General features: G+C 39.1%; 1 protein-coding gene across 1 annotated transcript in view; it reads left to right on the top strand.

Moving 5' to 3' along the window:
• atp9b (ATPase phospholipid transporting 9B) overlaps positions 1 to 14,146 on the top strand; it is a 51,115-nt gene that overhangs the window by 25,934 nt on the left and 11,035 nt on the right. The window contains exons 12-17 of the mRNA XM_017454839.3: positions 3,000 to 3,160; positions 4,411 to 4,553; positions 5,281 to 5,393; positions 8,304 to 8,558; positions 12,040 to 12,201; positions 12,418 to 12,510. Of these exons, the coding sequence (XP_017310328.1) occupies positions 3,000 to 3,160; positions 4,411 to 4,553; positions 5,281 to 5,393; positions 8,304 to 8,558; positions 12,040 to 12,201; positions 12,418 to 12,510 (927 nt within the window). The remainder of the gene's footprint in view (positions 1 to 2,999; positions 3,161 to 4,410; positions 4,554 to 5,280; positions 5,394 to 8,303; positions 8,559 to 12,039; positions 12,202 to 12,417; positions 12,511 to 14,146) is intronic.

The raw sequence follows: 14,146 nt of genomic DNA, 5'->3' as shown, positions 1-14,146 counted from the left end.
TACTGAACATTTTGTAGACCAGTGCTCTAGCAACCCTCTTCCTTGAGATCTGCCTTCCTGCAGGTTCCATCTCCAACACTTGTTTTAGTTGATCAAGAACTTCTAAAGGCGATGATTAGATAGTCAGGTGGACCCGAATATGGTTGGAACTGAAGTCTTCAGGAAGGTAGATGTTCAGGAACAGGGTTGGTGACCACTGCTGTAGACACTCGTAGTACTGCTTTTCCTTATTATTCTCCACCTGTGTACTGTAATGATTTATAATCGCACTGTTTGGTGTAAAGCCGGGATCGCACGGTACAATTTTGGCCACGATTCGGCCGTCTGAGACAAAGTTTGAGAATCCTAAGAGATTCCTATAATCCCAGGCCAAAATCTTTAGTCTTTGATGGCTAGTTTGACGCGTTCCCTGACAGCTGATTGACGGCCGTTGCGATCAAATTTTTCCTCCAATTAAATTCTTTCTGTGTCAGAAGATTTGAGGCACAGTCCTGTAGTGTGGCTTCTCTTACTCCGTGCGAGTCTTCTTGCGTGCGTCTTGACTGTGGAACAGTCTGACCTATTAACGACAGCTGAGATCCTACAGTTTGACATGGCTTACAGCAGGGGTCATGTTCATACAGACAAGCAACGTATTATTAAAAATCGCACAGTGTGAACCCGGCTTAACTCAAGACCCCTTTTGGGTCTGGTTTCTCTTAAGGTTTTTTTTAAGGAAAAATTCTTCTCACATCTCAGGAAGCTTTCCCTCACGACAGTCCTTTCCTGCTTGTTCATTAGGGATCGAAATCTACATGCGGATTTCTGTAAAGCTGCTTTGTGACCGTGTCTGTTGTTAACAGCGCTGTACAAATGAAATCGAATTGATTAATCGGCTTTATCTTTAGGTCTACATGTACGTAGATTTTTGCTCAGTTCATTCTCTCATGGTAGTTTTGCCTATATATTAGCACACCCTGCATTATCGTTTAATACTGGTTACAAGTGCACCGGTTTCACTGGTACAATGCCATATTGTTGAAACACACTCGGTCTCTCAGGCTCAATATAGTCGATGGATTTCGTGTCATGAATATTCATGATGTACATGGTGTACAAAGTCGTCATCGGATTTCACACACGAAACACCGGACAGCGGAAGGTAGGTTGAGCCGCTCCTTTCACTTTAAATGGGCCTGGGATGAATGGAGTAAAATATGCACTCCGTATTCATTGATAGCATCTTTAGCTCGAGGTAATTGAGGCTCTTTTTCCTCTCGGGTTGAATGAATAATGACTTCATCCGATCCCGATCCAGCCTCGCAAAAGAGGGAGAGAGAGAAGAAAAAAAACTTAGCTCCTCATTGTTTTGCCCTTATAAAAGGAGATTCCTTGCTTTCAGCTGCGAACGATGTCTTCTGTGTAAATTTTTCTTCATTTTAATCCTCCCATCCCCTATTTTCCCTACTAGCTCAAGCATGAAGCATGAAGTGAGGCAGCAGGGCGGCTGGGAGCAGCGGAGGGTGTTAAACCACAGCTGATAAATCAGTCACTGCTCACCCAGTTTGCCTAGTTCTCTGGGGATCGGGACATGACAAGCAAAGTATTTGCTGGAATTTTTTTTCCCCCCCTTTTCTTACAATCCCTTCCCCCGTCCTTTTCAAGCAGCCTTTTTTTTCACAGAGGGCCGAGTTATGTGTTGCTGTTTTTGTTAGCGTTCTTAGATGAAAGAGCTCAGTGTTAGGAGGCTCTGTTGCTGGTCTTAGCAGAAAGAAAAAGGAGGAAGACTTCTTTTTTGACATAATTTTCCCACATATTCCATTGGCTGAGGGGCACACTTGAAAATGAAAGGGGAAGGGAAAGCTCTTTTGTAGAAAGGCCATTCCTGTATGGAAGCATTCCACTTTTCCTTTTCCTATTTTTCCTCCAGTGTTTTCATTAAGCAGCAGCAACAAGTGGGAGGTTTATGCAGAAGCGCCACTCATCTGTGCCTGCACATGCACACACACACAAACACACACAGCATTCCCGCGGTCTTGCCGGGGTGCAGAGATACACAGATTGTTTAGGTAGACGGTTAATTCTGTTCACAATCATTTGATTTCAGACAGTCATTAATACTTTCATTTGAGTTGCATTACAACACTTTTTTTTATTAAATGGATTAATGATTCTGGTTGGTCCGAAAGTGCTGATTAATTTTCTAAAACAGCAGCACTGACTGCTGTTCCAGTAATTTAACTCACAGGTTTAATTTACAGGGATTTGTTTGACGAATGCTCCATAGAATAATCTGCATGTTTGATTTGGTTTTCTGTGGAAAATACAGTTTTCTGTGATGGAGAGTTTTAGGTAACATGTTTGGAAGGAGTCTCCAGTGTCAGTGCTTTGTAAAAGTCAGAAGTAAAGCTTTTCTGACAGTGGGCTTTCCGCTTGGTGGTTTCTCAGGGTTTTTTTTTTTTATGTTGATTTATTAACTTTAAAACTTTTAAAAGAGGAAAAAGAGACGCTAGTGCTTCTGTAACTTCTGTACTGTAAGTGATAACAGGAAGTAACTTGTTTTGCAGTTCTTCCACAGTATAAAACAAATAAGTATCCAGTGTCTTTTTAACAGTATGTTGTGTCATTTTAATTAATAAAACATTTACTCATTGGCAGACTGGTAGTATTACTACTAAAAGTAGTGGTATAAAAGGAATGAAACAGTTTAGGCATGCTGTTAGAGGAAAATAATCAACTTCTCTGTGGTAACAGTAGCTCTGTTTCACTTTCATGCCACAACACTTCATCGATTGATTATTTTCCCATGACCACACGCCCTGTCGTGTTTTATGATTATTTACTTATTTACAGAAACAGTCCATCTTTACTTCCTAGCACACTTAAACTTAGCATTCTGGGAAAATGAACATCTGATACAGTTAAACAAGCAGGAAGCTGGAATTCAAAATAAATAAATACAATTAAAAAAAAACAAAAAAACATAACGTCCCACTTTCTCTCCTCTTGTTCTCGCTCAGGTGGGCCTGTTGGACCTGGAGTTAAATCGTCTGACTAAGGCCCTGTTCCTGGCCCAGTTGGTGTTATCGATCGTCATGGTGGCTCTGCAGGGTTTCATTGGGCCCTGGTTCCGTAACCTGTTCCGCTTCGTAGTGCTCTTCTCCTACATCATCCCCATCAGGTAGACCTGGCTTATTCTTACCACTTTAAAATCATCACTTTGTAAATACCATAGCAGGACCAAAACCAATGAAATATTACAAATTTAGATGTTTTAAACACACCACTAGCACAATGGACGCCGTTTTGGCTGATGCATCAGTGTAATAAATGCGTCAGTGCAATTATCTCTCCCAACACACTGAGACAGTTCTATTGAAGTCTAGCAAATAATACTAAACCATGTCAAACACATCTTTGGAGAAATAAGCAATTTAAAAGACTGTTTTCTTTTTTCTTTTTTTTAAAGTTAATGCTACATTAAAGTTTATAATACTATATACAGTTTGGTCCAAAGGTCTGAGAGCACTAGTGAAAATGCTGTAATGTTGTAGTCTTTTCTAATTTAATACTACGATTTTCATTGCAAATTATATTACTGACAGCAGCTTGAGTGAAAAGTCGAATCTTTGAAATTTTTACATGAATTTCAGAGTTTCCTAGAATTTAGTACATCTGCTTTTTGCTTTAATGACCGTGTGTACTCGAGTTGGCATGGACTCCACAAGTTTGTGCAAAAAACGTATGATCCATTTTAGATCATTTTAGAGTCTTCTTAACACATGCTTCAGTAGAAGAGATTAGACATGAGGAAAATATGACCTTTTGTACAAAGCAGGTAACATGGTCATTATCACAAATTTGCTTACATTTGTATAAGGACCTATAAATAGTGCGGAATCCTAAAATATTAAAATATTCAAGATACTTTCTTTGTATTAAATATTTAAAAATTCTAAAACCTTCTGTTTATTTCCAATTTGAAATGAAATGACCTACATTATTAATGTGACTTTTGGACTTCACTATATAAATTGTAGCTGTGGCCAGGTTTGTTTTATTTAATCATAATGTTCATCAAGCCTCCACTTGGCCCACTAGCAAATACGCCAATAACAATGAGGACCTCCATTATATGGTGTGAAAAATTCTTCCCTCTCAGAAAATCTCTCACTTAATTGGCTAAACACAAGGTGGACTCTTGTAATGTTTAGCTTTGCTGAGTGATCACTGACAATTATTTTATTGCACTGCATTCATAATGCATCATGCAGATCTGGCAGAGCTCTCCATTGCAATCAATGAGACCAGTGAAATTCCCGGTTTTCCAAATGTGTCTCTTTGCCTCCCGATTTTTTCTTTTTATTTTTATTTTTTTTTCATTTTTTTAAATATCAAACTCTCTTAACAAACTATATTATATTTATTTAGTCTGAGGGTGAATCTGGACATGGGGAAGTCTGCATATGGCTGGATGATAATGAAGGATGAGAATATCCCTGGCACAGTGGTAAGAACCAGTACTATCCCTGAAGAGCTTGGCCGCCTCGTCTACCTCCTCACTGACAAGACAGGTACCGACATCTCAGTAAAACCCTTTAAAGATTATTCAGGTTCACTCATTGTGAGTTCTGAATTGTCATCTGACTTCTCACAAAGCATCCCAGTGGATATAATAAATTTTTTTTTTTTAATTCTCTGATTACATGCCAGGTTTATCCGCATGTCCGATGCGACTCATAGTACTACCGTGACAACGAGAAGCATGAGTCCTGCCACAGTGTAAAAACTAGTTAACATTAGTTCAGGATGTTAGATGACTTTCTGGTTGACTCACTTGGGGTTTAAGTTTTATAACACAGCGCTATTGAATTCTCGATTCTGATTGGTCAGAAGGCGTTGATTACTTTTCAATAACGTAAGCTCTGAATGTTGTGCAGACTGTAATTCGAATCACAGCTTTATATTCTCACACTAATTGTAATACGTTAGCATGTCTATAGTGACTGCTTATTCACCAAGATTTTTTTTATGGCGGACCATTTATATAATCTAAAGCTGATGATAAATGCAAGGTTTCCTATTTGAAATGTAATCGGATACAGACGTTCATGCTGTGATGTGATTACCCATTGCATTCAGATGGAAATTTCGTTCAGGTTATACTCGATAAGTTTACTTTATTCCTGTTTGAGTGTATATGTTAAGGTTTTCTGATCAGTCATCTGCTTCATGTATTATCAGGCTGCATGTTCACATAGCTAATACCAGGTTTATTGGTATGCTTTTTGTTTTTCTCAGGCACCCTCACTCAGAATGAGATGGTGTTTAAGCGACTCCATCTTGGCACCGTGTCATACGGGATGGACACCATGGACGAGATTCAGAGCCATATTATACAGTCATACGCTCAGGTGAGACAGAGCAGTTCTGAAGGAAGTGTGTGTTTAAATGGGTGATTCCACGATTGCAGTGCCATTGAGCCCAACTTTATTTTTGATCAAATTTCAAATGTAGGAAAACGTGCATTTAACCATAAAAAATTTAAGTATTAATCCATCTCAGGCAACGATATCTCACTTTTTTACACCATTGGTGTCTGCTGACAGTAGTTGCATTTTGCTCTTAAATGAGTTACATGACTGAAAGTAACAGGGTTGAGTAATATTCCAATGAATTAAAATAGATGTTCCATGCCTCTTCCAGTCGGTGTGGAAGGCAGTATGTTTTTGGCTTGTCCGTCCATCTGTGATTATTGTTGGAGAGATATCTCAACAACGAGTGGTTGAATATTTGTAGGCCTTATATGGAATTTTCATTATAACCAGCAGATCCAAATCAAGGTCAGAGCAAGGTCAGTTGTCTGAAACATATTTTTTATCTTCAGTAGCTACCTTCTTGTTTGTCATACAGAGATGTTACTTGCGCATTCATGTTCCAAAACTCAAGGTCCATTTTTTTTTTTTTTGGCTATCTAAGAGTTTTGACATCTGTCCATCCATGCATCTGTTCGTCTTTTGTCACCATGACAGTCATTATCAATATCACAGTTTCATTGAAAATAAAGAACAAGAGCGAGAGAACTTGCTTTTCTTCTTCCCGTGAGCTTCAGGAAATTCAGGTGAGGCTTCCTTCCTCTTGAACATGTGCCTTGGGGAATATTCAGATATTCCATAGGGGTGAATGTGTTCAGGTAACAGGTTTAAGTGACTGCTGTAAATGTGTTATAATCTATAATGAGTACATTTAGATCTGCATTTACATTTGTATCCATGTTAGATTCACTCTGTCATAACATATTTGTTAGATCCTCAACATCTTTGTTGTTCATCAGCACTCGTTGCATGCATGCTTGTGTGTAAACCATACACCTCATAGATTTTTATGCCACAGCATACATTACGGAGATGATGATGCGACTGGCAGGTTAACTGTAACTGTAACAGCCACAGCAATCCATCATTTCCTTGTTATATCTGTTCCCCTAGAGGGCACTTCAGACCGTGTGTAATGAAATCCTGGTGAAATTGAATTAGACAGGCATCAATAAACATAATGTGGGTTATTGATAAGCGCTCATTTATTTGCTCAGTGCTGCAATGACTGCAGTTGTGTGTGTGTGCGTGTGTGTGTGTGTGTGTGTGTGTGTGTGTGTGTGTGTGTGTGTGTGTGTAGTGCTGGGTCAAGGAGAAGGCTGGGAAAACAGGACAGATGTCCGGTTGTGTGTTCACCAGTCTCCTCATCATCTTACGTATAGAAAAAAAGGTTCCAACATTTATGGTTTAGACACAGCATACCTTTTTCGAGTCACTTGAAAATGACACTTTTTGGATTTTCCAACTAAAGCAGAAGTTTCGTATCAAAATGTGAATAAAATTTGAACAGTAGGAAAGCCCGTTCGCTGAAGGGAAAAAGACATGGGACATAAAATATGTTCATTTGTTTCTGGTAGCTTCAGGTTTCGGGTTATGCGGCCGCTTTTATCCTGTTTATTCACTTTGATCTCATGAGCCTTTAGACACCGAGTGGGTGAGAATGTGGTGTCGATGGTCCCTTAAAAAATAAATAAATAAATTGAGGTCATGACGTTCAGAATGAACTTATGTCCTTAAAATTTTCTTAGTGTTGCTTGGCTATGCTATTGCTTGCTTACAGAATTTTAGTGCCATGTAAAAAATAAATAAATACAATAAATTAAGATTCCAGGAATAAAGTTGTAGCATTGTGAGATTAAACTATATACATGTGTGTGTATGTATGTGTATGTATGTGTGTGTCTGTATATATATATATATATATATATATATATATATATATATATATATATATATATATATATATATATATATATATATATTATATATAATATTTACTTATTTTTTAATACATATTTTGTCCTTTTTTCGAGTGAATCTTGAGTCTGAAAATGTCCAATTTAAAACTAACTTTACTGTGGTGTAATTTTGACTTTATTCTCAAAATATTACGACTTTATTCTCGTAATCTTTATTTATTTATTTATTTATTTATTTATTTATTTATTTATTACGTGGCACTAAAATGTGTCGAACTTGGGCATCTGAAATAAAAAAAAAAGCTGTCTAGTTTGGTCAAATTTCTCCTTTTCCTCTCTGCTTACTAAGATTTCCTTGCTAGCAATGTTTCCACCTCTGCAGCAAATCGTTTCAAGCGGCTTAGCATCCTTCGGTGAAAGCAGGAGTTTAAATAGTGACCAGGTGAAGTCCACATGTTGCCTGTTCTCTGTCATGTTCACGCCTACGAGTGTGCGAGTTTGTTGTGCTGGGTTTCAGTTTGAAGCCTGTCATCTCTGCTCCTCTGTGGAGCTGTCTCAGGGAAAACGGGCTAATCGGGAGAAATCACCCGCTCTAGTGAAGCAGAGCCTCTCTCATCAGGCGTACTCGCACAGACACACAGACGCATATGCACTGGTACACACACAGCAGCTGGTGGTTGCAGCCCTCATGGACCGTTATGACAGGAGAAAGATGAATGATGTGTCTTTGCATCTCCCTTAGTGGGATATTGAGCTAGTAGTGTTCATGACATGAACTTGAACATGAACACAGGCACTATGTGCTCTTTGGGGTGTAACATGTCAGATAGACAATAGACAAAACTATATTATAGAGTGTAGAGGCACCTTGTTGGTTGAGCTTTGCTTCTTATACTTGTCTGTCATCTTGTTAATCCTTTTTTTTTTTTTTTTACTTTCTCATAACCTTTTGCAGTAATTACAAGCCAATTAATCTATTAGAATAAGAGCATGGTATTCTCAAATCTGTGCATGTGTACGTATTCTGCAGGTGAGCTCAGCTGTGTCTAATGGCAACAGTGCCAGCTCTACGCCGTCCCGTAAGGCACCACCATCCGGGCCCAAGGTGCGTAAGAGTGTGAGCAGTCGCATCAACGAGGCTGTGAAGGCCATCGCCCTGTGCCACAATGTCACGCCCGTCTACGAGTCCCGTTCTAACGGTGCCAGCGCCGAGCCCGAGGGCACAGAGGCCGACCAGGACTTCAGTGACGCCAACCGAACGTATCAGGCATCGAGCCCAGATGAGGTGAGTGCTGTGTAGAGAATATAGTCTGCGCATAGCCACTGAACTGCAGTCTATATGATTATACAGAGTATACATAGCTGATTTTCTTACAGAACTAGTTCACATATGTGGATAAATTATGGCTGTCAAATAGCTTTAGAAATTGCAATTGGGTTTCAGTTATTTAAAATGATTAATGAGCATCTGATTTTATTCAGACACGTTAATAGTAATACAATATTAATATAACATATACCTTCATATTTCATAAACCGCAGAAGAGGAAAATTTTATATAATCAGTTGTCAATCAAAAATTATATTGTTTCAGATTCATTCTTGTTTATTTCCACACTGTTTCTGCTGTTTGGTCTTTCTAACACTCAAAAAAAAGGTTAAGACGTTGGACTACTGATCAGAAGGTCGTGAGTTTAAATCCCTGCACTGCAATGCTGCCACTGCAGGGCCCTTGAGCAAGGCCCTTCACCCTCAAATGCACAGTTGTATAAATGAGAAAAATTGCTCTAGATAAGGGCGTCTACCAAATGCCACAAAAAAAATAAAGACGGGCAGAAAAGACTAGTAGCTTACATTTGCTTTAATAGGCTGCCTATAAGAAACGTGAAAATTCTCTTCCCAAGCCAAATCCCAAACGGCTTCCTTTCTCTACATATACTCTCTATATAACGTCATTGTAGAACCTGTGTAGTGTCCAATAGAATAGCAATTTCTGACAGCCACAGCAAAAGCATGGCTCTGATCATAAGTCTCGGATGTCAGGTATGCTGAACATGGTGTGTATTGTCAGATTTTTCCGGTCCATTCTTTTCCATTAAGGGTTATTTAGTTTAAGAAACTGAAATTGAATAGCATGTGTATAGTGAAAGCTCAAATTGTGTATTTGTATGGAACGTATGTAATACAAGTTTAACCAAAAAAAAAAAAAAATTCAACACCACAGTGAACCTGCATCCATAGTGTTGTTTCCCATTTATTAATTTCAATCTGGATATATGACTTTTTGTGAAATACCTATACCTTCTCACTCGCCCTGAAATTCTACACCACCTTTTTTATCATTCTGCGCTCTCTGAATGCCATGTTTCAGTACCTGCCAGAACAGATACCTTTCCGCTCCAAAATAATAAGTTGCATTAATACACTGGCCTTCTGCTCCTTCCATCTTTATAACGTGTGTAATTCTATATCGCCGAATATTTGGCATTTATGAGCGCTCTAGTCTAGAATTTACTGCCTCACTGAATGATAACATAGACATTGTTTTGTTAGAGAAATCTGAGAGGACGCTTAATATATATCGGAGACAGGGAGGGCATGAATAGGTCACACATGAGGAAATTTTCTGTTGAGACACTGAGCAGGTATTTATGACTTGCTTCTTACTGTATAGTATAAAATTAATAAAACGGTATGAGCCAGTGAGTTCAGTGTATGTAAGCAGTGTTAAATAGCAGTGATGCATAGGCAGTTGAAGAGATATATCACATGGTAGTTCAGCTGGGTGTTTTGTTTTGTTTTGTTAATAAAACTTCTCTTTTTAGCCTAGCAGTTCTGACATTTGAGGCTCTGTTTTATTTTGTACAAATCCAGTAGTAAAAGAGAGACGCTCTAAAATATCGACAGCTCTGAGAAAATCCCATCATCCGATATTTCTGTACGTGATCGTTCCCAGAACACCCTCCTTTCTTGTTTACCGGAGCATTAATCTTTCCTTTCAAGCCTTTCTTTAGACATAACCATCTTCTAAGGGGTGCAAGAGACAAAACCGTCCATCCATTCGAGTGGAATTGCCTGTCCTCTCTTCTTCCTTGATATGTCTATTTATTTATTTCCTTTATTGCTCACGTCTTATCTGCCCTGTCGTCTCCTCTTTCAGAGTGATCAATATTTAATTTTCTCAGGGGACTAGTGCTCAGTGTTTAGTTCGCGTGTGTGTGTGACTTAAAGTGACGGCCTTGTCAGTATCAGCACCCGCTGTGCACCCGATGCCTCTTCGGCTTTATACTGACAAGCAGCAGGGTCGGGTGATCATAATGAACGCTCAGTATCACAATTTTATTCTGAAATCGTATAATAAACAAACTGGCTTTTCAACAGAACCTATAATTACTCTATTATTAAGTGACTAATCAGAATTTATTCATCAACTGTTGTTAGAAAGTTGGATAACAACTGTTTGATAAGCAATCATTTATCATATGTAATTGTTGCATATTATTGCTAGTGTTTGAATAGGAGTTATATTGCCACATTTTAAAGGATCCTTGATGGAATTTAACAACCCTTTTTGGGCTGGTGGCTTTCCATTATAAGTGTGTGCCTGTGTACATTTATATAGTAATATTGAAGAACCGCCACAATCATAATAACATCTGATTAGATTAGATCTGATCCGATTAGACCTTAAAAGAATGACAGTGATTTGTGAATCAGTCCCCCTCAGTCCCGTCCAAAAAGTTTTGGATTACTCACTCAGTGGGATGGTTGAGCTTTGATAGAGGACGCGAGGCGGTCCAGTAGTGGCTCGGTAAAGCTGAGGAAAAGACGCAAACTGTCTTCAACCATGACTCTGGCTCTATACTTGTTCTTCAGGTACACCAGCACTGAAAAACCAGCCTCACAGAGATAGTTCTCAGTATTCGTGGTCCACGGATATCCAAAAATCCGCCAGTGGCTTTTCTGTGAACCTCTGTGTACAGTCGTTTAAAATAAAAGTTTTCAACGCAGGAGACAATTTTAAAATAAAAAAATACAAATAAAAAAAGACTAGTACTAGTTGAAGTGGCTCACATTATTTACTTAGAATTTTGAGATGGCTTTCAGCTTATTAAAATGAGAAAATGTTCATGGAAAAATAATACTTTCTAATGACTCTTTTGCAGCTCTTGGTCTTCCATTATAAAGGAGTTTTGAGTAAACACATTTTACATTGTTTTCAGTACGGGACAATGCGTCAATTATTGTGTATAGTAATCACACGTACACTCAAGACGAAGTATATTGAAATGTTTTTGAATAAATCAGTCCCTCCAGAATTTTGCCATTTTGCGTTAGCAGAAATTGACGCAAAATCGAGCAAACTCCACAATATTTGGTTGTTCTTGCGATTTTTTTCAAAATGCCCACAGATCTGGGCGAAAAAGAGCCATGTGACATCATCACAACACGCATTCATTCAAAGCCTTCTTCGAGTCACATGACTACAGATAAAAAGTCTCATTTACCAATAAAAATCACAGCGAAATACAATTTTGCCAATTAAAGTAGTTTTTCCTGCAAAAAAAAAAAAGCACAAAAACACCACAAATTGCGTCACAGATTTTGTTTGAGTTGCAAAACTATTCATTTTGCTACATTTTTAACGGTGACGCATCAGAAGGTTGTTTAAGTTACACAGTTGTATTGTGTAGCAGTATAATCCCAATGTGTTATAGGATGACTGGTGGAGGAAACACTCACTCCTACAGTGTGATGTTATATAGGTGTCCCTGGTGCGTTGGACGGAGAGTGTGGGCCTGACCCTGGTCAACAGAGACCTGAGCTCACTACAACTGAAGACTCCAGGAGGCCAGATCCTGACTTTCTGCATCCTGCAGGTTTTCCCCTTCACCTCCGAGAGCAAGCGCATGGGCATCATCGTCCGGGTGCGTCTGAGCGTGTGTTAAATAGGACATTAGGGTATTGATGGTGATGGTGCTGGATATGATGGTATAGATGTGAATGAGGAGCGAGATTTATCATGCATGCATGTAGAATTAAAAGTGGAACTAAAAAAAGTAGGCATGGTTTATGATTGCACATAACCTTTAACATTAATGTTAAAATAACACGTTATTGTTTTGTCGAAATTGAAATTGTAGGAGGAGGCCACCGGGGAGATCACGTTTTACATGAAAGGGGCAGATGTTGCCATGGCCAGCATTGTGCAGTACAACGACTGGCTTGAGGAAGAGGTAAGAGTGAAGTTTTATAGAGTGTGATTAGCTCAATAAGCTGTTTTCATAAATGTGGACTCCATTCACGAAATGAAAAGCCTTCTGCTTCCAGATGTAAATCACCAGATCAGTACAGAGTGAGTGACAGTTAAAATGCCAGGCTTCATTTCCCATTCTGATCTTCATAACACATACCATTGAACATTCTGCACTCACTGAACACCGGAGGTGACCTTTATTAATTAATTAATGAGTGGCCTAAATAGAGGAACGTTCCTGGGAGGCAGTATAGCGCCGCATGTCATAATCCAGGCTGTGGTGAAAATGATGTGTGTGTATGTAGATGTGGGTGTGTGCGTGTGCTTGTCAATAAGTAATCAGAGATGAGCGTCAGCCTGTTGGGTTTTCATATCAAAAATAAACCGCCGCCCTAATTCTCTATAGTTGGGCGATCTGAAATCCTCCTAAGGCTGTATTTTTCGATATTGATTCTCCCTGTGTGCACAGTAAAGGAATGTGTGCATTTATGTGGTGAGATAGACATTTTAATGATATACAGTCCCCTCTGAAACAGCAAGGTCAATTAATTGGAACAGCAAGGTCAATTCTGTTGTTTTCGCTACGCATTGAAGATATTTGGGTTTGAGATCAGAAGATGAATACGATATGATGAATTTCAGCTTTCATTCCCTGATGTTTACATCTAGATGTGTTAAACAACTTAAGCCATGGCACGTTTGGATGCAGACCACAGGATTTTGGTGAGCAAAAGTATGGAAACAAATGGTCTTAAAGTAAATCACATTGAATATTTGGTTGCATATCCCTTGCTTGCAGTAACTGAGTCAAGCCGGTGACCCCATTTTTTTCTTTCTTGTTGCTTTTCCAGGCTTCTACTACAGCTTCTTTCAGTTGTTGTTTATTTTAGGGGGTTTCTCCTTTCAGTCTCCTCTTCAGAGAGCAGCCATGCTAGCCCAAGCCATGACACTACCTCCACCATGCTTAACTGCTTAGTTTCTATGTTTTTGATCATGAGTAGATAATTTCTTTCTCCACACTTTGGCCTTACCTTTCATTTTTCAATATGTTTTTTTAATAATGAAAACAAAAAATTATTATTGAGTCAGGTGGGGAAAATACTATATAATATGATCTTCCTGAGCTTCTGTGCGTCGCCATGACAAGCCTGTAAGAGTAATTCACAGTGAGTAATGTCAGGGGTGTTGTGGCGAACTAGGCAGGAAATGTTTATGCAAAGCACAGATTCGCAGATGTCGTCCCACCCCTACTTCAGGCACGAAATAAGTTCAAGTACACAGTGACGGGCAGGAGCCATAGCCAATCGGAAAGGATAAAGCACAACCCAAATTACTACATGTTATTCCATAATGGTTCTCAATGGCTTTTTTTCTACCAGAGAGCCTAAAGTTCCAAAATATTACATCCTTTAGGTTTAAAACAAAATCTTACCTTCAGTAACTTTAGCACGTTCGCCTCACACCTCCAGGGTTGGGTTTTCGATTCCCACCACTGCCCTGTGTGTGTGGAGTTTGCATGTTCTCTCTGTGCTGCCGGGGTTTCCTCCGGGTACTGTGGTTTCCTCCCCAAGTCCAAAGACGTGCGTGGTAGGCTGATTGGCTTGTCCAAAGTGTCT

The sequence above is a fragment of the Ictalurus punctatus genome, chromosome 24 (assembly GCF_001660625.3).
Source record: "Ictalurus punctatus breed USDA103 chromosome 24, Coco_2.0, whole genome shotgun sequence".
NCBI classification, from domain to species: domain Eukaryota; kingdom Metazoa; phylum Chordata; class Actinopteri; order Siluriformes; family Ictaluridae; genus Ictalurus; species Ictalurus punctatus.
The sequence above is the reverse complement of the archived record's forward strand: the minus strand, read 5'-3'. Positions and strand labels throughout refer to the sequence as shown.